Source organism: Plasmodium gonderi, assembly GCF_002157705.1.
Source record: "Plasmodium gonderi DNA, contig: Chr14, whole genome shotgun sequence".
NCBI lineage: Eukaryota > Apicomplexa > Aconoidasida > Haemosporida > Plasmodiidae > Plasmodium > Plasmodium gonderi.
Genome location: NW_021628939.1, coordinates 1666112 through 1693667, shown reverse-complemented (window position 1 = coordinate 1693667; position 27556 = coordinate 1666112). Strand labels below are relative to the sequence as shown.

General features: G+C 28.2%; 3 protein-coding genes across 3 annotated transcripts; 1 reads left to right on the top strand and 2 right to left on the bottom strand.

Moving 5' to 3' along the window:
• Positions 1 to 1523: 1523 nt before the first annotated feature.
• On the top strand, positions 1524 to 7761 carry PGO_143710 (aminophospholipid-transporting P-ATPase; the record flags this gene model as incomplete). Its single annotated transcript, XM_028690361.1, has 4 exons — positions 1524 to 1573; positions 2757 to 7152; positions 7349 to 7420; positions 7669 to 7761. The coding sequence occupies 4 exons, from the start codon at positions 1524 to 1526 to the stop codon at positions 7759 to 7761; spliced, it is 4611 nt and encodes a 1536-aa protein (XP_028546162.1).
• Positions 7762 to 9088: 1327 nt separating this feature from the next.
• Positions 9089 to 14851, bottom strand: PGO_143700 (clathrin heavy chain; the record flags this gene model as incomplete). Its single annotated transcript, XM_028690360.1, has 1 exon — positions 9089 to 14851. One exon carries the CDS (start codon positions 14849 to 14851, stop codon positions 9089 to 9091), a length of 5763 nt encoding a protein of 1920 aa, XP_028546161.1.
• A 2662-nt stretch (positions 14852 to 17513) lies between these two features.
• PGO_143690 (formin 2) lies at positions 17514 to 25667 on the bottom strand (the record flags this gene model as incomplete). Its single annotated transcript, XM_028690359.1, has 1 exon — positions 17514 to 25667. The coding sequence occupies one exon, from the start codon at positions 25665 to 25667 to the stop codon at positions 17514 to 17516; it is 8154 nt and encodes a 2717-aa protein (XP_028546160.1).
• Between the last annotated feature and the right edge of the window lie 1889 nt (positions 25668 to 27556).

Genomic DNA, 27556 nt, shown 5'->3' with positions numbered 1-27556 from the left:
CCATTTTTCAATTTTATATGGAAGGAATACGTTAACATAAGAGAACCTAAACGGGAACGAAAATAAAAATGCAAAATAGTGTCTGCGCACGTGTTCACATTCGTTATATTGTGTTATTTAGTTAATCAGTGCAACAACTAAAAAAGGAAAACATATACCACCTTTCTGTTGTGCTAATAGGACTACTTATGATGTGCCTTTTCATTCTACTTTTCACGTGACCAGGTAGACACACTAAATCCTAATATCCCTCACAAGTGTGTTAATTTGTTGTATACTAATTTTCATAAGTGTCATAAAAAATAAGAAAAAAAATTTACACTATTATACAATACTAATTTTTTCACATAAACAATTTCTTATCTCAACATTTTATCTTCCTACCTTGGTTCATAAAAGTTCATTTTATTTTATTTTTTTGGGACATTAGCTGCTAATGTAATTTCTTTATCGTAACTAAAAATATATGAATTAAGGGATTTCTTTCCGTGTGTATATATATATGCCGTAATTTTTTTAAAGATTTTTTTTATTTTGCCTACTTAAGCTATGAAATGTTTATCCAACCTTTGCATAAAAAATCCTTCTAAATAATTTTTTACTTTACGTAAATAAAAATACATTGTTCTAATAAAAAATAGGGAATCGTTAATTTTAAAAAAAATAATTGTCTAACCTAAATCGCTTATTTAATGTGAAATTGGCTTAAATGGTTAACTCTTTTCATTTTTATTTTTTTTAATTTATTTTCTTTATTTTCATATTTTCTTTTATTTTTTTTATTTTTTCTTATTTTTTTTACTTTTTTTTATTTTTTCTTATTTTTTTTATTTTTTCTTATTTTTTTTATTTTTTCTTATTTTTTTTATTTTTTCTTATTTTTTTATTTTTTCTTATTTTTTTTTATTTTCACTTGCTCTTTTTTTTCCCTTTTAAATTTTCTTTACTTAGCAATGGTATACATAGCGAAACCGATTTTAGCTTCATATACATTAGTTAAAATATTTTTTGCTCTTACACATGTCAACACATGCGCGTAATATGCATACGTATGAACAAGGCATTATCTTTTTTTTATATTTTTTTTTTTTATTTTTGCACAATGTATATGTTCGTCTGTATAAACACTCTCAGGATGAGTACAAGGTTATGACCTTTTATGCCTACTGTAACAATATATAAACGAACAAGAGTAAACACATTTTTTTATAAAGCATTCTTTCTTTCCATTTTTTGAGGTTTTGTTAATTTTTATTATTTATTAAATTATCAGAATTAAGATTATTTTATATTAACTAAAAAGTAAATCAAACTTTTCACCTAATTTTTAGAAATCATATTTTTTTTTTTTTTTTTTTTGTTTTTTGTTTTGGTTTTTTCTTCCCATTTTAGTAGCCCTAATATATAAATTAAAAAAAAAAAAAAAAATCAAAAATGTATTACACATTCACTTTTGTATAAAATATATGCCAAATCTCGACTAACTCTAAATAAAGGAAAGAAGAAGAAACTAGCAAGTAATAATGTCCTTGCTTTATAAGAAAACTCTGAATTTAATTAAAGGAAATAACAAGTAAGGTGCATACAAGCAAATACACATAGATACATAACACGTGAGTACAATTATATATATATGTAATGTGTTACACACTCACATGAGGAAATATCCAACATATATATATATATATATATATTTGCATGTTTAATTAGCACATTTTTACCGTTACTTGTGAGAAGAAAATCTCTATAGTGTTATTTTTTACATATATCTCATGTAGAGATTCGTAATATTATGAGTGTCCCTTTCTTATAACTCATTGTGTATCCATCATTGGTGGACAAATTGAATAGCAGTAGCACCTATGTTAGTGCTGCAGTTAGATAAACGGATACATGCAAATTAATGTACATTAAGATATACATGTAAATACATACGCATGCAAGTACGCTTGTTTTTTCAAATTGATGCACACCTTAATCCAATCATTTTCGCAAAATATGGTATAAAAAAATGTAGAAAAAAATAGTATGCAAAAATAAAACAAAAAGAACAAGAGAAGAAAAAAGAAAATAAAAACAATAATGATAATAAAATAAATAGATCAAAATGAAATGAATAAACTCTTACACACCAATTAATGGGTGAGAGAAGTAGGGAAAACACAACACGCATCGTAAATTAGGATAAGAAAAATGAATAAATATGTGTACATGCTGATGATTATGAAGAAATTATAAAAATTGAATAACTTCCAAGCATATATGAAGATAAGCGAAACGTTGGAAGATGTGTCGTTGTATATATATATACATATGCATTCAAATACATTCACCTACATATACATACATTTACACACCTTTATGTACACTTCTGTGCTGAAAAACGTTTTACAGTAAATTATTCATTTGTAAATTTTGATCACTCGTGTGCCATATCTTCATTCTTTGGTAGTTCACATTTTGTGGAAAATTTTGTCCTCCATTAAAACATTTTCGTGTCAATATTCATGCATTTTCATGCAATTTTATGCATATATATTTGTGGATATATATAAAGCGGAAGAAAAAACATAGCCTTTCTTTGAATTCTTCTTGTATGCATATATTCCAATATAATTTACATTTTATTACACATATTGATATTAAGACACAAGGAGGTCATTCGTGCAAGAAAGCCTTGAGATACGTCAATTTTTGCAACAGTGCAGAATACAAAATCAATCTGTAAACACAACTATATTTCTTCCTCTTCGCAGTGAAGCCAAAGGAATTCGAATAAACATAAATAAGCCTAACAAGAGAGGGCACAATAACTCCGTGATCACTTCTAAATATAACATTTGGAATTTTATATTTTTAAATGTATATGAACAATTTCACAAGATATCAAATGTGTATTTTTTTATTATCGGTATTTTACAGTTAGTACCCGAGTTCACAGCAACGAATAGAGTGCCTACCATTTTATTTCCGTTGACCATTGTTTTAGTTGCTAATGCCATTAAAGATGCATACGAAGATTGGAATAGACACAAAACAGATAAAATTGAAAATAATCGAATGTGTTATGTTGTAGCCAATGAAGAAACTAACGAAGAAATACATAACACATCTATTTGTAGGACTATATTTAAAAAGATAAAAAAAATTTTGATGAGAAAAAAAAAAATATGTAGCACAGATAGTTTGTTCGATGAAGAAATATATGTTGATGAAATTACAGATGTAGATACATTTATGAGCAGTTTTGAAGGAAGTTTAGGACATATTGAAGGGACTATTAAAAAAAGATGGAAAGACGTAAATGCAGGAGATATAATTTTGTGTAGAAAATCTGAGTTCTTCTGTGCAGATATTTTGTTACTTTGTACAAGTGATAATAATGGAATTGCATTTGTAGAAACATCAAGTTTAGACGGGGAAACGAATTTAAAAGTTAAAGAAGCAAATGGGTTTGTATTTAATATTCTTACATCTGACAGGGATGAAGCAATTAGGAAGGTAAAAAATTTGAAAGGTTTTATAATAAGTGAAAAACCTAATAAAGATTTAACAACTATGTATGGCACTATATATTTTGAAAAGTTTGAAAAAATCGATTTGGAATTTAATAATAACTTAACAGAAAAATTAAAAGAAACAACGGAAATGATAGAAAATCGAAAAAAACGCATTTCAAGTGCTGATTTTAGTAGAAATAGTTGTAGTATTGGAAACACACCAGAGGAATGGATAGATGAATTAAATGGTCAAGAGGAAGATAAATATGTCAGAATACCTTTTGATGAAAAACATTTTGTATTGAGAGGTTGTAAATTAAAAAACACGGATTGGGTAATTGGGATTGTCATTTACATTGGCAAAGAAACAAAAATACAAATGAATTCAACAAAACCTATTATAAAAACTAGTAAATTGGAAATATTAACCAACAGATTGACTATTATCATTTGGTTTATTCAGATGATTATTTGCTTTATTTCAGCATATTACAATGCAGTAATTGTTAGTTTATCTAAAAAAAGTAAATTCAAATATTTGCCCTTTAATTTAGAAGAATCGAAAAAACCATTTATTGTGGGGATTATATCCTTTTTCTCCTGGGTTGTAATCACAGCTAATTTTATACCTATCAGTTTAATTGTTACAATGAGTTTTGTAAAAGTTGTTCAAGCATATTTCATATCGTGTGACAAAAATATGATTCATAAAGTTCAGGCAGATATACCAACATTTGTAGAAGACAAGGAAACTACTAGTCTGCAGTATAAAAATTCGCAAGATTTAGACCCTAAGGATCAAAGGGACAAACAAAATCTCTATCAAATGGATAGATCATTCAGTAATTTAACATTAGAAGAGAAGAAAGAAAAGGACGAAATAACAAATGGTAAAGATATTACGAGTGGTAATAATAACGCTAATACAGGTAACACAAATAGTAATAGCACAAACAGTGGTGGTAATGCCACTCAAAACGAGCGGAAAAAAACGCTAGCCAGAGTGATTTCATTTAAAGACCCGAAAGAAAAGAACTACATATATTTTAATGCTGTACCAAGAACCTCCAGCTTAATAGAAGAGCTAGGACAAATAGAATACATTTTCTCAGATAAAACTGGAACATTAACGTGTAACGTTATGGAATTTAGAAAATGTGCTATTAACGGAATCTCCTATGGAAATGGACTAACAGAAATTAAAAAACACATTTTAAAAAAAAAGAATATTGCAATTCCTGAGGAACCGATCATGAAATCAAAGCATAAAACACCAAATGTAAATATAGTAGATAACGATTTAGTAAACCATTTACATGATATAACACACTTTAACCATGAAGCATTAATAGGTTTTTTCCTACATTTGGCTATTAATCATTCAGTTATTTGTGATTATGGTAAAGAACCCACAACGACATATTCTTCAAGTAGCCCTGATGAAGAAGCATTAGTATATGCAGCTAAACATTTCGGAATCACATTTTTATATAGAAGAGATGGAAAATATGGAATTAGCATTTTTGGGACTATATACGAAATTGAAACGTTGGCAATTATTGAATTCACCAGTAAGAGAAAAATGAGTAGTATTATTTGTAGAATTCCAATTAAATCGACCTATACCAGTGATGATTCTGGGAATACTCAAATTAAATCCAATCCAGTTAAGGCAAACGAAGGGATTCCCATTAGTTCTAATCAGGAGGGAGGAACAAATCCAAATGTGTCAAAAAGTGGAAATATTGTAGAACAAGAAAATGATACAACAAAGGAATCATATTCATGTACCGCTAATGAAGATCAATCTTCACTTTGTAAAAACGATTGGAACATTTTGACTCAATTGAAAAAAGATCCTATGGATATTGACCTTGTCATTGGTAAGGGAAAAGATAAAAAAGGATATAAGGAAAATAAAGAAAAAGAAATAATTACATGTAAAAATTGCAAGGAGTCAAAAATTATGCTATTTTCCAAAGGAGCAGGAAGTGTAATTTTAAACAAATTAGCGCATAAAACAGAAATAGATGATATTACAATTGAACATATGGAAACATATGCAGACGAAGGTTTGAGAACTCTGTGCATAGCACAAAGAGAATTAACAGAAGAAGTGTTTGCAGAATGGTATAAACTGTACAAAGAAGCAACTGTAAGTATAGTAGACAGAGAAGAAAATTTAGAAAGTGTTGCAGAATATATTGAAAATAATTTAACATTACAAGGTGTTACAGGAATAGAGGATAAATTACAAGAAGGAGTTAGTTCAACGATAGAAGATTTAAGATTAGCAGGAATTCATATCTGGATGTTAACAGGTGATAAAATTGAAACAGCAATGAATATTGGCATTGCTGCAAATTTGATTGACAATTATTCAGAGCAATTCATCTATACTGCAGATTTAATATCTTGTGAAGAAGCATTAATGAATAAAATAGATGAGGATATTATAAATATTGAAAAAACACTCAATTTACCGCATTTCGATTTTAATGATAAATCTAATGATAGAAAGCAAGGTTTTTTAAAAAGTTGTTTCACTGTAAAAGAAGAATGCAACCTTTCATTAAGTCCAGATAATTACAAATTGTTAATTAGCTCATTTAATCATGTTTTAGTAGTAGATGGTGGGTTGCTTGACATTATGCTAAGCAAAAAATTTGAAAGAAAATTTTTTTATTTAGCTGATAAATGTTCTTCTGTTATCTGTGGCCGAGTTAGTCCATACCAGAAAGGAGCAATTGTCTCTTCTGCAAATCGATTATTAAAAAAAATTACGTTAGCCATAGGTGATGGAGCCAATGATCGTAATATGATTAACACAGCGAATATAGGAATTGGAATTAGAGGACAAGAAGGGGTGCAAGCATTTAATTCATCAGATTATGGTATCAGTCAATTTAGATTTCTAAAAAATTTATTACTAGTACACGGAAGATTATCTTACACAAGAATTAGCAAATTGGTGGTATATATGTTTTATAAAAATATTGTTTTAATTTTCCCTTTATTTATATTCGGATCACTTTCTTTATATTCGGGGCAAAAAATATATTATGAATTTTTACTACACCTACATAATATATTATTTACGGCAGTTCCAGTGGTAGCTCATGCCATATTAGATAAAGATGTGAGTTTAAATACAGCATTAGTGACACCAAGTTTATATAAATTAGGAATATATCATTATTATTTTAACATCAGCACTTTTGTTTCTTGGGTCATTAATAGCCTTTTTCATGGGTTAGTTGTTTTTTTAATACCGTTATATTTTTTGTCATACTATAATATTCCAAGCTCTGATGGAACACCCTATGATATGTGGACAGTTGGGAGTGTTACTTATTTCCTCACAGTTATAGTTGTCAATTTGAAAGTTTTGCTAGAAACATATTACTTAAATATACTCCCGCTTGCTGCAGTTTTTATGAGTATACTGGCATTTGTCATCCTAGTTATTTCATGCTCTTTCATGTGCTTTGGAAGTAATAACTTTTTAGGAACAGCCGTCATTTTAGCCAAGTCTTTACGATTTTGGTTAGTTGTTCTCTTAGGCATATTTACCGCCTTATCCAGAGATTACATTTTTAAGGTTTACAAAAGGAACTTCAATCCGGAGGTGTATCACTTTCTGCTTGACAAGGTATTAGCATTCCGAGAGAGAGAGAGAGGGGAGGGCTAAAAGGATAGAGAAATGAGAGAGTATAAGGGAAGAAAAAAAATGAAGGGAATTAACCTATTTCTCATCCCTTAACATATGCAGAGAAAAACGTAATATAAACCACCTGTGTTCATTACATTATGTTTTTTTTTTTTTTTTCTTTTTTTCCCCTTTGCAGGAGGATAAACCAGAAGGTGAAAATAAGGTCATCGACCCGATAAATTCGGACAGTTGTCAGGAGGAAGAAATTGTACGCATTTAACCGAAAGACATAAAAAAAAAAAAAAAAAATGTTCTTCACTCTTTATAGGAATGATTTGTCACAGTTATTTCATTTTATCCTTTTGTTCATTTTCCTCATGTATATATTGAGTAGTGTGCACCTTGCATCGTTTGGCTAATATAACAAATGTTACTTATTTATTAGTCCTTGGAGTTTATAATTTTACACAGTTTTACCTTTTTTTTTTTTTTTTTTTTTTTTTTTCCTATTTTTAGAAAATTGAAAAGTGCAAATCATTCGGATACGCGTTTAGTGAAGTAGACCCCGCATGCGTTAAGTTGATTAGAAAACAAGACAAGATGATTTAAACTATTTTCACTCCGTTTCTTTTGTGTTGTGAGCTTGTTAATTATTTCATTTTAATTGGGTCATTTTGTATTTACATATATACATTTATATATACATATCCATGCGGGTGTAGGTATGTATTATATATGCATGCGAACATCCACATATATATAATTTTTGATATGGGCACTATTACACCTGTGTATTATATGGCACCATGCCCATGTGCAATAATGCATGTGTCATATATCTTGTTTTTGTGTGTATGCATATGTCTGTGTCCTGACATATGTGTGTTCTTACGCAGGTACACTTATAAACCTTTAACCTAAACCAATAGCACGAATCCACCGAATTTTGTTTTATATTTATGAATATATATGAGACATTGATGAGTATATGCGTTTAATTTATATGGCATATGTATATTTTAATTACTGCTTATTTACATGTCAAAATTTGAATTTGTCGTTAAACTTTTTTGAATAAAATTTTAATCACGATTTTTTTTTTCTATTTTTTTTTTTTTTTTTTTTTCGCAAAAATAGTAAGAATAATCACATTACAACATTTTGAAATGACTGCACATATTTTGTACCCTTTTGAGATTTATCATAGCACGGGAATGTGTGTCTAAAATGATTTAAAATCGCATACTATTTAAAATTAGCTCATAACAAAAAATTGTTTTCTTCTAAGATGTTTAACAATGAAAAATGATGAGAAAATGGCATGAAAAAGGTGTAAAAGTGGTGTGAAAATGGTGTACAAACGCACTAAAGTTGTGCTCTTATTAACGTGGTCATATATATTTTTTATTGCTACTTCAGATATACAGGCATTGCGGGAATATAGAACCAACATGAACACGCAAACATATCCGAGTTGGCTTTTTTTTTTTTTTTTTTTTCTTTATGTAAAGAATTAGAAATTTAAAACGGTTCTTCATTTTCTCCAATTTATTTCTTCTTCTAATACATGCACACTTGAACATTTCGCAAAAATGCACACACTACATGAGTGTGTCAATGGGGGAGGGTGCGGTGGGGGAATATAAATGTGTTAGAGAAATGTAGTGCAATATATCTCCATTTATCATGATAGTTGATTTAAAATTGAAATATTATTGTCCCATACTCCGGGGTAAAAATGGGATAAACAAAGGAGAAATTCTTTCAACAGCCCTTGGAGGGAGGAGAAGCTTATAAAAATGTGTACCGAGTGTATTGACTTCTCTGTGTAAAATTTTATTGTTTCATCACACGTGTGGCACGGGAAGATGGTGAAAAATAAGCCGATTTACATGATATACTTTTTTAAAAAGTACGAAATAATATCATATGTTGTTCAAAATTGGGAATTATTGTTGAACATGTCATATTTGTCGAATTGTAAATTACTTGATGTGTGGTTATTTTGTGGAGGCATAATGGATAAATGGTTATTCAAAGAGTATGTGAACTGACCAGACATAGATGAATTAGCTGAAAAATCATTTGGAGCAGATTTATTCATTTTTTTTTCCTTTTGCATGTCTTCAATTTGTTTTTTCATTGTATCAATCTGATAAGTATAATCACTAATAACTTGAATAAAATATAACATGGCTTGGTCTTTAAATCCACTTGTCCAAACAATTTCTAATACATAATCAGGTTTCAGTATATCATAACAAACAATTAAGCATGCGCATAATGCCTCCTTATTTTTAATTTCTATGAAATAATTTATTAAGTCTTCTACATATGAATTGTCTTTGGATACTCTAACTATTTCAATTGCATCTTTATACTGTTCTTCTTTTTTTGATAAATTAATAGCTTCTTTATATTTTTTATTTTTTTTATATAACAATGCAGCAATTCTTCTCATTTCAGAAAGTTTATGATTTTCTAATTTATTAATTAAATTCGTTTGATTAAAATTATCATATTCATCAATTGAATTTCTCAAACTGATATAATCGTCATTTTGTAAATAAATTTCATTTAGTGTTTCATTAACAGCTGTTATATTTTGTCCTTGTATATCTTCTAAATATTTCTGTATAAGTGGCAAATTATTGGATTTCTTCAAAGTCTGTACTAATCTATTGTTATCAATTTTATTTTCTAATATTTTTAACAAATTATACAAATTTAATGGATGTTCTTCAATATAAAAATCAATAACTTTATGTATTATATCACTATTTGTAACTTTATGAATTACTTGCATAAATGTATCTGGTGAGTACGCCGTTGGTGAATGCTTAATAATTGTATCTACAGCTAAATTATACTCATCATAAGATATATATAAATAAACCGCTTCTTTTAATAAATATTCATTTTGACAAACATCAATTAATTTTCTTGTATTCATTTTATTTGAATAGTTTCTTATAAATTCCATTAATTTTTCAGGCTTATATTTTGCGTATAAAATTCCCAACTCTGTGTATATTCCAACATGTGCTCTTTCATTGTTTAATCCATTTTCTAACATACTCATTAACTCATTTATGTATTTTTTTTTTTCATAAATATTGATAATTTCATCTAAATGATCTGCATGCATAATTAAATGTAAACCAGCTGTATGCGCATGTTTCAGTTGTTTATATTTAACACAAATGAAATTTACTTCTTTCCATGTTTTAAGACTTTTTGCCTTTTTTGCTGCTTCTATAGCTAAAGAATATTCCTTCAGTTTCAAATAACAAAACGTTAATTTCTGGTTATTTGGTATATTACTATACAAAATTTTAGCAACTTCGTATTCTTGTTCTTTAAACAATCTGTCACCTATCAACTGTAAATTAGCTGAATTGGTACTTGTAATAAATTTTATCATTTCTGTTGTTTTTTTCAATTTTGCATAAGCATACAGTAATTCAGAATCTACTAGCACGTCTTTTAATGAATTATGATCTCTCAAAGTATTCAAGTATGTTATTAAATGTTCATAGAAATTATTTTCCTTGCATTTTTCTATTACTTCTTTGTATGCTTCAGGATTATTGGATTTCACAAAACTGTCTATAGCATCAATAACTTTGTTTATTTTTAATTGTGCCTTCCCCAATATAAACCATACATCATTATTGTTGCATTTTTGAGCATATTCAATGGCTCTATTTAAATCATCTTCATAAATTTTAACATCCAAAGACAAATCATTATCATCCTTCTTCTCATTATTCTCTGCATAATAATTGTTTACATTTTCATTTCCTATTTCATTACTATTACAGTATAAATTATCCAACTTTTCTTGATAGTTGTTATTAGTCTCTGCTCCAATAAACATTACATAATCATCACTCTCGTTATAGATAGAAGAGCCATTTTGTGAAAACTCATTTGTATATGCATTTTTCCTTATTTGGAGTATTTTATCTAATAATACAGAAATCGCTGATGTGTAGCAATTAAACTTTTTATAAATAACAAATGCTTCTTCTCTCAGCTTATAATCATATGCAACAGATGCAATTTGTGGCCCTGAAAAATTATCAAGTCGGTTAATATATTCCATTACTTTTTTAGAATCTGATTTTATTGCAGTAAGGATTAGAAGATTTTGCAAATTTTTATTATCACTAAAATCACTATTATGCAAAACAATTTTTTCTAAGAGCTCAATTAATTCGTTGCTTAATTTTTTTTCAATAAAAGCTTTAACTGTTATGGTAATTTCATCTGCATTGTTCGATTCTATTAAAGTAGAGCCGATAACTTGATCTATAACATTTTTTCTATATTTATTAGATTCATCTAAAACCATTTTCCACAATTCCATGGATTGTCTTGATATTAAATACTTTGCCTGTAATTTAAACAAGCCATTTTTGCTTGTAATGTTAATAAGCTCCTCGTCACATTCTCCGTTTGATTTTTCATATACAGTATAAGCTAAATGGGGATCCAAGTCTTCGCAATATTTTCCTATCAATTTTTTATTATAAAAATTGTTATTTTTTAAAAAGTTTTCTGGATCTTTATTCAAATCAATATATATTTTTGCTAAAGCATTGTGTAATTCGATATTCTCATAACCTTCATTGGACCTACTTTCCAACCAAGGTAACAACAATTTTAGTCTATTCCTCTTTTCAGCTATTTCGATTAAATTTCCAATATTAGAAATATTTTTTATATTATTTAACAAATTGAGAAGAAAATCTTCTGAAGCATCCAGATCTAGTAAAACACCAATAACTTTGTGTGCATTATTTGGATTTACCTTTATAACATAAACTTCGATATATTTTAATAAACTGTTTTTATATAAATACTCTGCCAATTCTTCTATATAATTATGTATATCACAAACATATATTAGTGGACGTGGATCGGACAGCTTGCAATCTTTTAAAAAATTTTTAATTTGTTCAGGATTATATTTTGCATTTTTATCTTTGCATATCCTATCTAATTCTTGAATGTTATTTATCTTAACACAAGCTTCAATATATTTAAACATAATAAAATGAACATCTTCAATTTTCAGATTGGACGAATTTTCCGTGGTACTGTACTGTGATCCGATTTCAGATGCCAGTAAAATTGACGAAGTATCATCATTCATCTTGTACATTAATTGATCCGATGATTTATTCGTTAAGTTTGGTAAATGGCTCAAAATAGAACTAACAAAATAGAAAATTCCTTCATAATTTTTGTTTTCCTCAAATTTATTAATAATTTTTTTGATGCCTATTTTGTTATAATATTGAACACATATTGAAATAACAACCTCCATATTTATTTTATTCCCTTTCATAAAATCGAATAATATATCTTGACATGCCGAATCACTTAAGGTCGAAAAATATTTTTTAATCCATTCAATAGAAATTCCTCCGTTGATGACAGAACTATCCATATTCTGATTCATATTTGTGTTTTTTTGAAGACAAGGAGATTTCGTAATAACTCTTTTTATATCATTTAAATTAGTGTAATTTTCTAATGCTCTTTGAAATAGTCCCTTTTCTTCACATAAATATGCTATTCTATTTTTGTCGTAGTGAGTAAATATATCCATTTGGAATAGTGTTTCTGCTACTTGCACATTGTTATATAAATTAAATTCAAATAATTTTGTTTGCAAATTTGTATGTTCTGGTTTATTATCTTTTAAATAATCTAACAATATGGATGTTGCTTCCTGTAATTTTTTTTTACTCAATAAATAATCAATGATGTTATTAATATCAAATGAAATGTTATTTTCACATAAAAATTTTATATACTGAACTCCAACTTCGCTGTTATTACCTTTTCCTTGTCTACCATCATTCGTATTATTATTACCATCATTAAAAAAATCCATTGCTTCATTCTTTGACGAGTTACTCATATCACTAATGCCTGAACTCATATCTTTCTCGTTACTACATGCGAATTCATAATTTACTATGTTAATAAATATACCCACAAAATCGAAATTAACATGCTTGAAATTGTTTAAGTAACTTAACACATTGTTAAACATGTTCAGAAGACAGTAGGAGGAAATTACTTTGTTGTGCGCACTACATCGTAGGTAAATATTAAGTGCTAGTCGTAAATCCAACACTTTAATTAAATCTCCCAATTCTTCTGAACATGTTAATTTATCATCTTTTATCCATTTTTCTAAATATTCCTTCTTTTTTTGCAAAACAACAGGTTTTACCAATTCGACAGATTCATACGTATTCAATTTATCATAATCTAACAGTACTGAAAAGTAAAGAAGTAGAGGCGATAACTGTCCTGATGCATTTTTAAATGATTTGAAACTGTTTAACACTTGTTGTGTTCGCAATGGTGGAATAACTCTAATATCTACATTTTTTTTATTCATCATTAAAATTGCTTCTGCAATCGACGTTGAATATTCTTCATAAATTTTTGTATTCTTCAATAGACATATAATTTTTGCTGCCTTTTTAAAATCCATTTCGTTGATACATTTCTTGTACGCACTTATGTAATCACATCCTGGATAACCATATTTTACACACAAATTTTTTATAATTTTCTCCTTTACATCTATATTTGATAGTTTTAAATAATTTATTAAATTCAGATAATTAATTGTAATAAAATAAATTTTACCTTTTTTATTTACTGCATAAATTCCTTCACCATTTTTGCTATCACAACATATGAAAATGTTATCTTCACTAATTTTCTCTTTAACAATTTGGGTTAATGTGCCTTCATCAAATATGTAAACATAACTACATTTCGTAACAATATATATTACCCCTTGTAATGTATTTAAACTGATGTATATAGGAAAATCATTCAAATGTTCATTGATTAAATTAATTTCTTTCACAATTTTGTATGGTGTGCCACTACCCTCTGTTTTATTTGCATTTATATCCATTAAATGTAACCTTGATATAGTTGAATTTTTCTTTCTTTCAATAAAACAAAAAAGTGGTTTTATATCCCAATTATCAAATATAAATGATCCAAAACATCCTATAAACCCTTCAATAGTTTGATGTAATTTTTTTTCACAAGAATAAAGTTGCATATATCCATCTATACTTTTCCCCTGATCTTGTGTAGATATTCCACATAATATACACCATTTCATATCCTTATCAGTTGCATAGTATAATATTTGTGAATTGTTATCTATGAACACTTGTGCCTTTTCAAAAACTTTTGTTAAAGTGTAATTTTCTTTATGTCTTTTACTATTGTGAACATCTATTGTCCAATGATATACATTCCTTTCACAGATTATTGCAATCGTGTCATTATTTATCCATTTCCAATAACTCATATACTCATTTAAATTCAAGGAGCATATTTTTTCCTTAGTTTCAATATTAAAAACTTGTAAAAATATAGTATTCACATTTTTTATTGTGCCCCTTAAAGCTAAAATAGGATCATGCGGATGAATAATAACACTTTCTGCTTTCATATATTTACGTGTGCTTACTTTACTATGCAAGTTGATAACTACTACTTGGGTATTCTCATTTACATTTTCTTTAACGCATATAAATTTATCTCCTTCGATTGATACATTACCTAGGCGAAAGGATTCATTTTGAATATCATACGTGGACAGACTATCTGCAAGTGCGACAGATAATGGGTTGCTCTGATTCATTATTTCACAAAATTTGTGTGTGTGTTTTTTTTTTTTTTTTTTTTTTTTTTTTGTATATAATGTGTAATGTATTAGGTATGTAAGCTTAAGCAAAAAAATATTTCAATGAGAAAAGGGTAATCTGCATGTATTTTTCACTGTAAAGAGCATTAGAGTTCGTCTTAACAATATCACAAAACTAGAAATGGGAATGGAGCTAATAAGTTATGCAAGAGTAAACAGGTTAAATAAGCGGCACGGGAAAAACACTAAAAGTAAGCGAATTCGGGTAACAACCCTAAAATTTATATCACTATCAAGATATGAAAAAAATGCAGAAAATACAGAGAACAAAGAATGTACAGAAAACATGTGTATTACATAAACATGTACATTTCAGCGTATACGTGGCTCATTTTTTTTCCTTTCTGAAATCCAAAAGTAAATTTCACAGGCATAAAAAAAAAATATGTATCCAAGCAAAAGTGCAAAAATTACACATAAGTGTACTTGCATTCTTCTTCATAATTCATTTTTAAACACTGCACACAACAAAACAGGGGAGAAAAAATAGAGCCGTGCAACCGTAAAAAAAAAAAAGGTTTTTAATATTTTAGTATAAACATTGCTGAATTATTTTTTTTGTTGATTTCATTACAACTTTAAAATCAGAATTTTATACATTGTGCAATGTGGCTGGCTTCTATCTTTTGCATATCGGAATGATTGTTAAAAAGAAAATTATCTCTTTATTAGTGTCCTTTTGCATTGACGATTCCTTACATTCATCGTTTATATTTTTTTTTTTTTTTTTTTTTTTGACATATGGGTAATAAGTAAGAGAAATAAGAGAATGAAAAAAGAAAAAAAAAAAAAAAATACAGCCTTGTGCAGGTTTTAACAGAATGCAAACGGAAGAGCAAAATTTATCCCTAAAAAAAAAAAGTGAAAACCTTAAAACACTTTTTAAAATATAATTCAAAGGAAAAAATACGTTCCCTTCAAATTGTGATCGTGGTGTACATTCAGCTGTTTATGTGTATACACATTCACATATACATTGTGCTCGAGTATGCTAAGTTTTACTACGCCATTATTATGCTTACGCCTCAGAGATAGCGGCTAATACATGATTTCCGATTTATTTCTGCTTTATTAGCTCCTCATTATCTGCTTCACATACTTATTCCCTTTTTTTTTTTTTTTTTTTTTTTGATTTCTCTGTTCGGTGCAAATTACCACATGTTTGCTTTGCCAACCCTGGCTTTATTCAACGAAACAAAAAAGATTTTTAATGTAAAAAAGGGGGGATCACGTTTTAATACTTGTTGTTGCTATTAGGAAATATAGTATGAATGAAAGGTATATATATATATAAATATATAGATATATATACGTATATATGATACGCATACACATTTCTCTTAAATGGATATTACTGGATTTATCATTGTACGTACATGCAATGTAAAAAAAAAAAAAAAAAAAAAAAAAAAAAAAACTACCAACAAGTAAAACCAAAGGGAACACATAATATTTTAAAATACACATTTAAGAACAATTAACAAAAGTAAAAAATTTTATTTTCAACATGGGCACTTGAAAGTTTTTAGTAAGAATAGATCTTTTATATACACCTTTTAAAAAAGTATCTCATTAAAAATAGTGTAAAAGGGGAAATAATAAAACTACATTAAGAAAAAATTTTCATATCTCGTTGGTTTTATACATAATCGGCTTTCCATTTTGTTCTGGATATGTGTGTACGTTAATTCTTTAGGTGTGTCTGTGCGTGTGCGTCTGTATGCACATATGTGTGAGAGAGAGAAATTTGAGCCCCGTTATATGCACGAGTAATAAGTTTTCCCCTTAGTGGACTAATTATGGAACTTGTGTAAAAACGAAGAGTTATCATATTTTTTAAACACGCCTTGAATTTTTATTCTAAATGGATAAAAAAAAATTATGGCAATAGAGATAGCAGTTGTGGTTTCATTGGGGGATAGAGAGGGGGAAGCACATAGTGTTCATAGTAAAAGCCACAATAACAGAAGAACATTTCATACTTTAAAGAAATTCTTCATTTTACTTGAAAAAAAAGAAAAAAAAAAGTTATAAAAATTGAAAATGAGCGGTAAGATCATACAAAATATACACATACAGAATAACACAAACGAGAAAAAGGAAGGTATTAATTTTAAAAGGAAAGAATTAATTTTATATGGATCGAAACCCTTTTAAAATACACAGTTTTAATTATACTAACATATTCTCCACAATTTTGAACGAGAGAAAGGATAAACAATGGGAATCCAAGATGATAGCTGCTGTAGAATGAAATGACGTGTACAAATTGGCAATGACAAAGAGCAGTAGGCAATTTTATACCATAAGAAAATTTATTAATAATTAAACATTTATCACTAGTAAAAAAAAAAAAAAAAAAAAAAAAAAAGAAAAAATAAATTAACTAAAAAAAAAAAAAAAAAAAAAAAAAAAAGGGAGAAATAGATTAACTAGAAAAAAAAAAAAAAAAAAAAAAAACAGTGGCGTCTTTTTCTCAAACACATTCATTATATAAACTCCTCGCAATAATAAGAGGAAAAACAAGTACCACATTCTTAATAATTTAACATTCTTATTTATTTACATCGCACCTAATTATTCAATATTAATTACTGGTTTATTCCGTCATTTTCTCTTCTGTTATTCTTGTATCTAGGTTATCCTTCTTTATGTCCACAATATTTATATTGGCTCTGATTTTTCCCTGGATTTTAAGCTCTTCCCCTATCTTCATTTCTGTAGTTAAAACATCAAGTGACCTCATATCAACGTTTAACTCTTTTCCTAGCGACATTTCATTAATTATACCTCCATTCATTTTGTCTTCTACTTTTATCTTTTCCCCAAAACATTGATTAAATGACACATTAGCACCCTCTGCATTTACATTATTTGGGATTGATTTTACTCCTTTTCCAATTCCTTTTTTTTCATCATTTCTATCACATTCTGTAGAAAGATCATGTGTGTCATTCTTGTCATTCTGGAGAATAATATGCTCATTTTCTATTTTGTTTATATCGGAAATTCCCCTTTTAATGAAATGTCTATTCTGTATATCCTGCATTAATTTATTCCTAAGTTGAAACATAGAACTCTTAGTGTTATCATTTTTCCTAACTGTACTTATGCAGCTTTTCAATCTGCTAATTTTAATGTTCTCATTTTTTTCATTTGATAAAATTTGTTTATTAGCTGATATCTCTTTATTCATCACACTGTCATTCTTAGAAATGAACGTACTTTTATTTTTTCTTTTACCAAAAATAGTGTAATATACATCTAATAAATTTTCATCATTTAACATTATAGAAAATTTTTTCGGATTTGCTAAAATATCCTTATAACATTTTGTAAAATTTTCAACAACAGATGATAATATAATAAAAATATTTTCTAAATTTCCACTTTTTGTCATATCTTCTCCTAAATAGGTACCTAATTCGTGTACACATTTCTTCGTTTCTTCATATCTCTTTTGAGAGTTTATATATTTTGTTTCACTATCTTGTAAAATATTTTTCATTTTTTCTTTAAAAATGTCTTCATAGGTACATTTTAATTGCGTTTTAACGTATGTAATTTCTTTATCCAATGATGCTAGTAAAATATCTACAGTTTCTGATGACATTTTCGACGCTATTAAAACTGAGCTTAAGTCACTTTCTAGGCAATTCATATTTAAATTTGGTAAGTATGTACAAAGACTAACAGTGATATAATGCAACGAAGTAATAGCATTGTCTAGTGAAGATTTAAATTCGGTCAATTTTAAAACAGAGGATAATGTAAACCCTAAGGCAACTAAATCTTCGTTGTCATTAACACCATAGTTAACATAATTACCCCACTTCAGAACTGCTTTTAATAAAGACCTTAATCTTACACTTGATCTTACTTCTTTTACAGCTTTGTTATACGTATCCAAATCTTTATTTATTTCATTTATCATCTTATCATATTTTAAGGAAAATAAGCAAATTTCAATTTTACACTGGCATTTATTTAAGTAGACAAAAGGAATTAATTTCCTTTCGACATCTCTAAAATTTTCTTCTTTCACATTTTCATGTTCTAACTTTTGTAAAATACCATCACTTTCTTCTTTTGTTGGTAAAATGTGTAACAATTTTTGTAAAAATTCTGCATTTATATTTTCAAGATCAAATATATTTATCTTATTAACAATTTCTTGAGTACTTATAGGAAACCGTAACAATATTCCAATATTCTGTGCCCGTGTTCTATCTAAAACGGTTATTAACTTTTCTTCATTACTTTTTTTCTTGGATTCTGTACTTTTTTTTATAATAGTTTTTTCTACTTTTACTCTTGCAAATAATTTATGAACAGCTTTAGTATCAATTATATTATACTTTGTTTCTTGACTTTTTATTTCATTAAAAACTGTTCCTTCAATTTTATGAGTTGGTAATAATTGCCAATGTAATTTAATTCCTAACGGTCTCTTTTCTTGTATTTTTCCACATTTCTTTAATCCAAGATTCATTGGACATTTTTTCATTCCCATTTTAGATTTTTCTCCCATCTTATTTTTATTTAACATAAATGGGGGAAGAGGTGGAGGTGGACCTGGAATTTTTTTTCCGACTTTTTTTGGAACAATTATTTTTGTGTTACATTCTTTTTTTGTATGTTCCTCCTTTTCCATTGTATCCGATTTTACTTTGGGAATCAAACTTTTCTGAAATACTGCTGGTAGTGGAGGAGGGGGTCTCTTTTCCTTCGTTTTTTTAAGGAGAGCATTAACGCCCGTCTTCTCCACTGTTCTAATTTCGCTAGCTGATTGTTTCATCATTTCATCTGAAATTTTATTTCCCATTTTGACATCTGCCTTTTGGTATACTGCATCATTCCTTTTTCCCTCCTGTGTCTCACTTTTTACAACTTTCTTCATTTCCACATTTTCTTCCATGATTCCTTTTGTATTCTCCCTTAACACAAGTTCCCCTTCCTTGACGATCTTTTCAACGTTTCTCTTTTGATGCACTACATTTTCATGTACTACCTTTTCACGCACCTGCACTATAGAATTTAGAGAGGGTTCTATGACGCAGGTAGAATACCTAGATGCAGCTGTCTTCTCACTCTCAGCACTCAAAGTTGAGTCAACACTGTTTTTTTTTGTGATCATATGGTCATACATTTTTTCCAAATTATTAATTAAACTATCCTTATGAACGACATTGTCTAGGGTTATGCCTTCATTTTTCTGAGCTTCCTCATTTAAATTTAAGCTACTCAATGAACGTACAAGTCGTTCTGAATCATCCATTGATTCAATGAACAATAAAGGAATACTGTCATATGTACCAGAATCATCTGTTTCTTTTATTTTTAATTTTATCAATTCACCACTAGGTAATTTTGCATAAAAAAAATGGTTCTCTTCAATTTTTTTTAATATATCATCGTTTTTACTAATATAATCTACCGGTTTAGATGGTTCCTCTTTTGCTACCATACTCTTTAAAAAACTTTCATTGTCCTCTATAATATTTTCTTTATAATAATCAACTTTTTCCTTTTCAATTTTTGTCAAATCTTTTTCTTCTATCCCTTTTTTAAAACCTACTTCTTCACCTCTCATTTCGTAGTAACTCTTGTTAATTTCTAATTTGGCAATTTTTATTCCATCAATGTTTGTTACCACTTCGGATTGGCCCTTGTTGTTTATTCTGTTCATCGCTTGTTCCTTGGGGTTGTGTTCATTCAGATATTTACTCAAGTGATTACTTCCATCCTTATTTGTGCCCTCATTTTTTACCTCATTTTTTGCCTTGTCCATCGAATTACTCGCATTATATGGGACCAAACAATCCAGCACAATGCTCTTCCCACTCTCGTTCAACTCAATTGTCTCTCTTAAAAATTGAGGAAAATTAATCTTCTTAGTTTTTTCCTTCGAATATTCTACATCTGTTTCCTCATTCGATACAATTTGCTCATTTTCCTTATTCAAATTTGCACTATCATCCATTTTTTCGTAATATTCTACATGTGTACAACTGACACTTGTGCTATCTAAATAATCGACATTTTTTGTTGACTCAATGAATGTTTTTATACTCGCATCACGAGGGGGAATTTGTTTAAATTCTTCTCTAAATTCAGGTAGTTCATTAAAATTTGATGAGTATCTAATGGAACTTTTATTTTTTAATATCTTAATTCCCCATATGGATACGATAAAATTTAAAGATTTACTTAAATCATTATTGCACAATTTTAAAGAGTAATAAATTTTTAAATTAGACAAATGGGTTATTTTTTTTAAATAATGCACTAAAGGCATATTCACTTTTAAAACGTGATTTTTAACAAAGTTGTACATACTTTCTGTTGGTCTCGTAATCACTTCATACTGTCTCTGTAAATAGTCTTTCAGAGAAATTAAATTTGAAAAAGATCTTTTGGACGATAATAAAGAGCATGCGTTTTGTTTTTTTACTAATGAATATTTGTCTTCCTTGTTTTTAAAACCAAAAAGGGACGTTAACAGTTGCGTTATGTTAGAAGCATTATATTTTATTTTAGGTTCCTTATCGTTGAAAATTGAGTGACTATTGTCATTTATCTTTGAATCGAAATTTATTTTTTTATTATTACTAATGTGTAAATTGTTCTTTTGATCTCTCTCTTCTGATAATTTGTACCCCATCTCTTCTCTCTCCTGTTTCCGTCTCGGTTTTGTTTCTCCCTTGTGATTGCGTATCTCGTCTGATTCTTCATTCTTCTCTTCGAAGTCCTCACACTCCTCTTCGAACTCCTCCTTACGATCATCTTCGAACTCCTCCTCACGATCATCTTCGCACTTCTCTTCACACTCCTCTGAGCACTCTCTTGCTTTTATCTCCCTCCTCATATTAGTCACCAATCTGTGTTTACCTTTTCGATTCCTCCATTCGTCTTTTCCTTCTTCGTTACCTTCACTATCTTGCGATTCTTTTTCTCTTTCCTTTCTCCTTCTTATCACTTTTCCTGTGCTTTTTTTCATTCCCTTAATGTGGAAACTCATCTCAGACTCTGAAATGGAATTTTCATATCCTCGATGATCATAACTAATAACATGCTTAGAATCATTAGATTCGAAAGATTTACTTTTTTCAAAAACTTTTAATGATTTCAAATCTTCGGTTTTGTTATGACTCTTTAAACTCTTTTTGTACGCTTTCATACAATCATTATTGCTAGCAGTATCTAAAATTATGGATAGTTTCATACCATCCGGAATGTAGCTTTCATAATTACTATTAATGTCCATATCATCTTTCCTTATATGAATAATTTCAGATGAGGATTTTTTTAAAAAACCAGTATGAAATGAATAAGAACTTGAAAATCCTTTATGAAATTTTTCTATATTTTTATGTCCAATTAGTATCAGAATATCCCCACATATAATGTGCTCTTTGGTATTCCCTTCAGCATCATGTGTGAAATCGATTGTTACATACTTTTTCTTATTTTTTTCATATGATGATACAATATTATAATTCAAGCTATTACATTTTAAAAAGTATTCATAACCAGATTTCGTGCATGTTCCTCCTTTATTTCCATCTTCCATTTTTGAGGAGTTTTTTTTTCTCTTTTTCCTTAAAAAGTCGTAAATTTTCTTTTCTTTTCTTTTCTTATCCTTCATATATTCTTCTTCATCTCCACCTTTTCTTCCTCCCCTTTTAGGTATATCACGAAAACGTTCCTTCATAATTGAGATATAATATTCACTCTCATTTACTGAATTGTTATTCTTCTTTTCACCAAATGATGTTTGTGATTTCGTTTTCTTAGTAGTACTTATTTTCCCTTTTGTAATTCCATTTTGTATATTACTCTTGAATGAAATTTCCTCATTTTTATACCTGTACATATGATCTGTTGATATTTTCTTTGGCGATTTTGATCTAAGCTGTCTGGACAAAATGTATTTATCACCATGTTGATTCCTGTTTTGTCTGTTGTAAATATTTTCACTGGGGATGCTGGGGGGATTATGATCCACATTTTTCTCTTCTCCCTCTTCTGGTTCGACATTGTGATTTAATACAAAATTTGGCGATTTTGATGGATTTCGATAATTTTCCTCAATTGGCGAATTTGATGTATTTTCCGCACTTGGCAAATTTGATGTATTTTCCGCACTTGGCGAATTTGATGTATTTGCCTCATTTGACGAATTTGATGAATTTAACGGATTTAATGAATTTTCCATATAAAACGTTTCAACTTTGCAGCTCCCACTGCCGGTATTTGAACTATTTCTTAAATTATAATTAGATGTTCTTCTCAACTTATTTTTTACTTCTATCTTTTTGTCTTGGGTCCTATCTATAAAAAAGATATCCTTTGCAGGTGCATTCTTAGACAAACTTAAATTCTCAAATGATTCACCTTCCCCATAAGGATCATTATTCATGTGTATTTTTCTACATAGGGGGTTATTTTCTGTACAAATTTTACTATTCGCTTTTTTAGCACTCCCTGTGTTATAAAGCTTGTTAATGAAATATTCAGTTTCATGTTTTCTATCCAAATACTGACTAGGATTGCATTCATTTAGGCTTCTTTGTTTCATTTTGAGTTCATAATGTTTTGATTTTCCATGAAGTGAAAAGTCACTCTGAAAAATTTCATCTTCACAGGTACTTTCCTCTCCAGATGCATTTTGCGCGTATTTTCTCCCATTCGATTCTTCAGGATCTGTGAATTTATTTAAACCTTCATCCGTGGATACTTCTTCCTCATGAGAATCATAATCTGACAAAACATCCAGGTGAAATTCCTGATTATCTTTGTAAATAATTTCATACACCTCTACCGAAAGGGAACACATGGCATAATCACTAAAAATAATGCTTTTTAATTTGAAAGGAATGTTTTCAACTTTTTTATTTTTATTTTTCATTAATTCATAAATATAAAAAAAATATCTTTTGTGCGAAGATTTCCAGTAATCAAATGGAATCCAAAAATGATGATCTTTTACTTTATTATTTTTATATGTTTCTCTATTTGTTAGATGAAATCCCCAAGAATTGGAAAATTTGGGTTTCTTTTTATTTAATGAATTTTTTATTTCATTATCAAATTCCCCACTTCTCCTGCTTAAATTTAATGTATGATATTGCATTTTATTAAACTCGTTTATGCCTTTATATCTGCTATATTCAGAATTGGGTAATGCCATATCACTTCTATTAAAAAGGATGTCATATGGTGCATAATCATTGATGTTGTAATTGTTAAAATTGTGGACATGTGTCGAATCCGATATTTCTCTTTTTTTTGTATGAACTTCTCCCTCATGAGCGTTATTTTTATGAATATTTTTGCGTTGAGAAATGTACTTCTCCTTTTCATAACTATGTCTATTTCTTCTACGTGTATTATTATTTGGATATATTTCGTTATTACCTTTTAGGATATAAGAATACTTTTTTTCCATCTCTTTGTTCGCTTGCATATAAGATGTGTCATCCGATTTTTCACAATTGGAATTATTTTCATATTTATTTCCAAAGTAATTTGAAGTGATATCTGCGTTGGTATTATCCTCTTCATTATCCTTATAACTGTTATTTATTTTTGACGATTTATAGAGAATTTCTTGAATTTGTGAAAAAGTTAATGTATTATCTATGACTAGCATGACACAAGAGAAAATTAACAAAATGAATGAACTAATTTTATGATAATTTATAATTGCGAAATTATCTTTTTTATTAAAATTAAGCCAAAAAAGGATTGAACTACAAATACTTAAAATGTATTTCAAATTTGGGAATTCCTTTTCGCCAAAACTGTAATCCATAATTTGTGAATCAAAGAAATTTTCATATTCTTGTTCTAGGGTTAAACTACTCCCATGTATATCCCATATTACATAAGATTGATAAAACATGGCATTAGGAGATTTTCCAAAAGTACTCAAATCATAATAACACTCATTTACTTTTATTAAATCTTTGTAATGAAAAAATTTGGGAATATTTTTTATGTCTACTTTTTTTAACAAATAATCTATATTTGCAAATACATTTTTGTTGTATAATTCTAATCCTTTGTAATAATAATTTATCGGGGGGTCATTCAAATATTCACTTGATATTCTTTCTAACACTTTTATATAATTTGACAAATGATACACATTGTTTATTTGTAATTCCACATTTTTTGGCAATCTCCATGGCTTTTTCATAACAAGTAATCTTTTCGATATTTGAAATAAATATGTGTTTGTGTATTTGTGCCTCATTTCATCAGGTACTAGAAGGTAATTAGTTAAATTTAATCCTGTTATTTGGTTGTACGTCATATCCCTTAGTCGATTTTTTTCTTGAGCTATGTTTTTATTGTGATTCTTGTTTAACTTTTTATTTTCCCTTCTTTTTTCAGACCCATAGGGAAACTTTTTTCCCTTCTCATTTTCAAAATTGTCGTATACGATTTTGTTCGTTTCGTTTATATTATCATCTGATATATCATTCAGGATGAAGTTTTGAAGGCACATCATGTTTTCATCATCCTCGTGAAAATTTTCATTGTTCCAAAGTCTTTCCTTTGTAATTCTCTTCTTTCTGTTCATAGAATCGATTCTTCTTGACTCGATTTCGCTAGAGCATGGATAATAATTTAAATTCTTCCCATATCTTCGCTCTTCATCCTTTTTTCCTTTTTCATTTTTTTTGTACCTCTGTTCTCTCTTTTTTGTTGTTCCTTTTTCGTTTCTTTCAAGTTGGTTTCTCATGCTAAAAGTTTTTCATATGCTTTTTTTTTTTTTTTTTTTTCTTGTGGAAAACTATCATCATAACAATTCATGTGATGGCGTATTGTTGAAAGCATTGAATTTTCAAATGGAAAACAGTTTGGTTGTTCGTCAATTCCGTTGTTCATTAGTCTTCTCCTCGTGTTCATTCTATGACATTACTAATTTTTAAATTTTGTTACTATGAAATGTATTTATTTTCATTTACTTTTTTTAATACACCCTCTCTTTTACACATTCTTTTTCATATACATTTCCTTTATTTTATTCTATTATTTTATTTTCCCCTTTTCCTTTGCTATGATTTTTGTGTGATACAAACTGTACCCCTTATATTAATCTTTGTCAACTCTCTCTCCTTTAAATTTTATTTATAATATTTCATCTGAACGTTTTTTTTCTTTTAATGTAAAAAAACATCTTTCTGGTTCTTCTTATTCAGTGGAGTTTCCTAATCGTGTAACACTGGGGGAAATCGGGCGTACTCATAAAAAATAGAACAGATATGTAATCTCGGGAAATTGTTGGCACATGCAGGCTTGGAAATGAATCCATATATACATGCATATATTTGGAGGAAAAACAAAACAACATTATTTTTAACCTAACACATTTACTATTTATTTAAATGTTATATATACATTGTGATTCAAGTAAAAGCTGATTTTTAATTTTAAGAAAGTATATTTTGTTTTTGGACATGCGTGTGAAATGGTTTACTGTCGGAAAATTTGGTAAGTTGGTGAGTGCCTTGAATAAAGAAACAAAAGGTGTTAAAAAAAAAAAAAAAAGACCACATAACAAAGGTACAAAATTAAATGAGGAGCATTAAAAAAACAAATGACAGAAACAAAGAAAAGAGTCGTAAAAACAATGCATAAATGCTTTTACACAAAATGTAATGTATCACAGAAATAAAATTACATATCAAAAAAAAAAAAAATGTAGGTGAATAAATGAATAAAACTCACAAAGCATGCTTATGAGAATAAAATTGCGATATAATTGTAACAGCTCTTTCCGTGTGTTTAAAAAAAAATAAAATAAATAAATAAAATAAAATAAAAGGTGTAATTCATAAGCAATAAGGAAATGAGCAAGCAAAAGGGACTAAGTAGATTAAACCGAATAAACAAAACAGATACGTAAATAACGTGTTAACTTTGGGATGGTACAAAATATCCCCTGAACAGAAAATAAAATGACAACTGTTAATTTGTGCATATTTTTTTAGCAAAACTTTTACAAAATCACAAATTAGAGATGTAATAACAAAGAGCAATGTTTTACAAGTGTATGAATGTATAAGCGTACATATGCATATATGAAAATGTGTGTCATATAATTGTCACATGCAAATTTTGAGTTTACTGTGACATGATAAACTGTTTCACATGGCATTAACATATATGTTTTTTACGAATAAAAACATAATACGTTTAATTTTTTATTTACTTTTATATTTACCTTTTTTTTTTTTTTTTTTTTTTTTTAAAAAGCAAATGACGTGATAAAAAGACGGAAAAAAGTATGGCTATGTAAGTTTATTTTTCCCCCTTTTGCACATACTTTATATTTATTCTTGTTATTGTTTCAAGGATGCTAAAACTGGCATAAATCAAGTTAAAAAATAAAAAAATAAGTAAATAAAAAGAAACAAAACAAAATAAAACATGAAGTAGAATTTTAATCACAAAATGATGAACACTGCATTTTTTTTTTTTTTTTTTTTTTTTTCATAACTGAAAAATGGTTAAAACTTTGAGAAAATTAATGCTACCAAGCACATCAACATTTAAAAAGGCATATTATCAACAAACCTTGAAAACAGCATGTAAATTACTTTTTTCCATATATATACATATACCCAT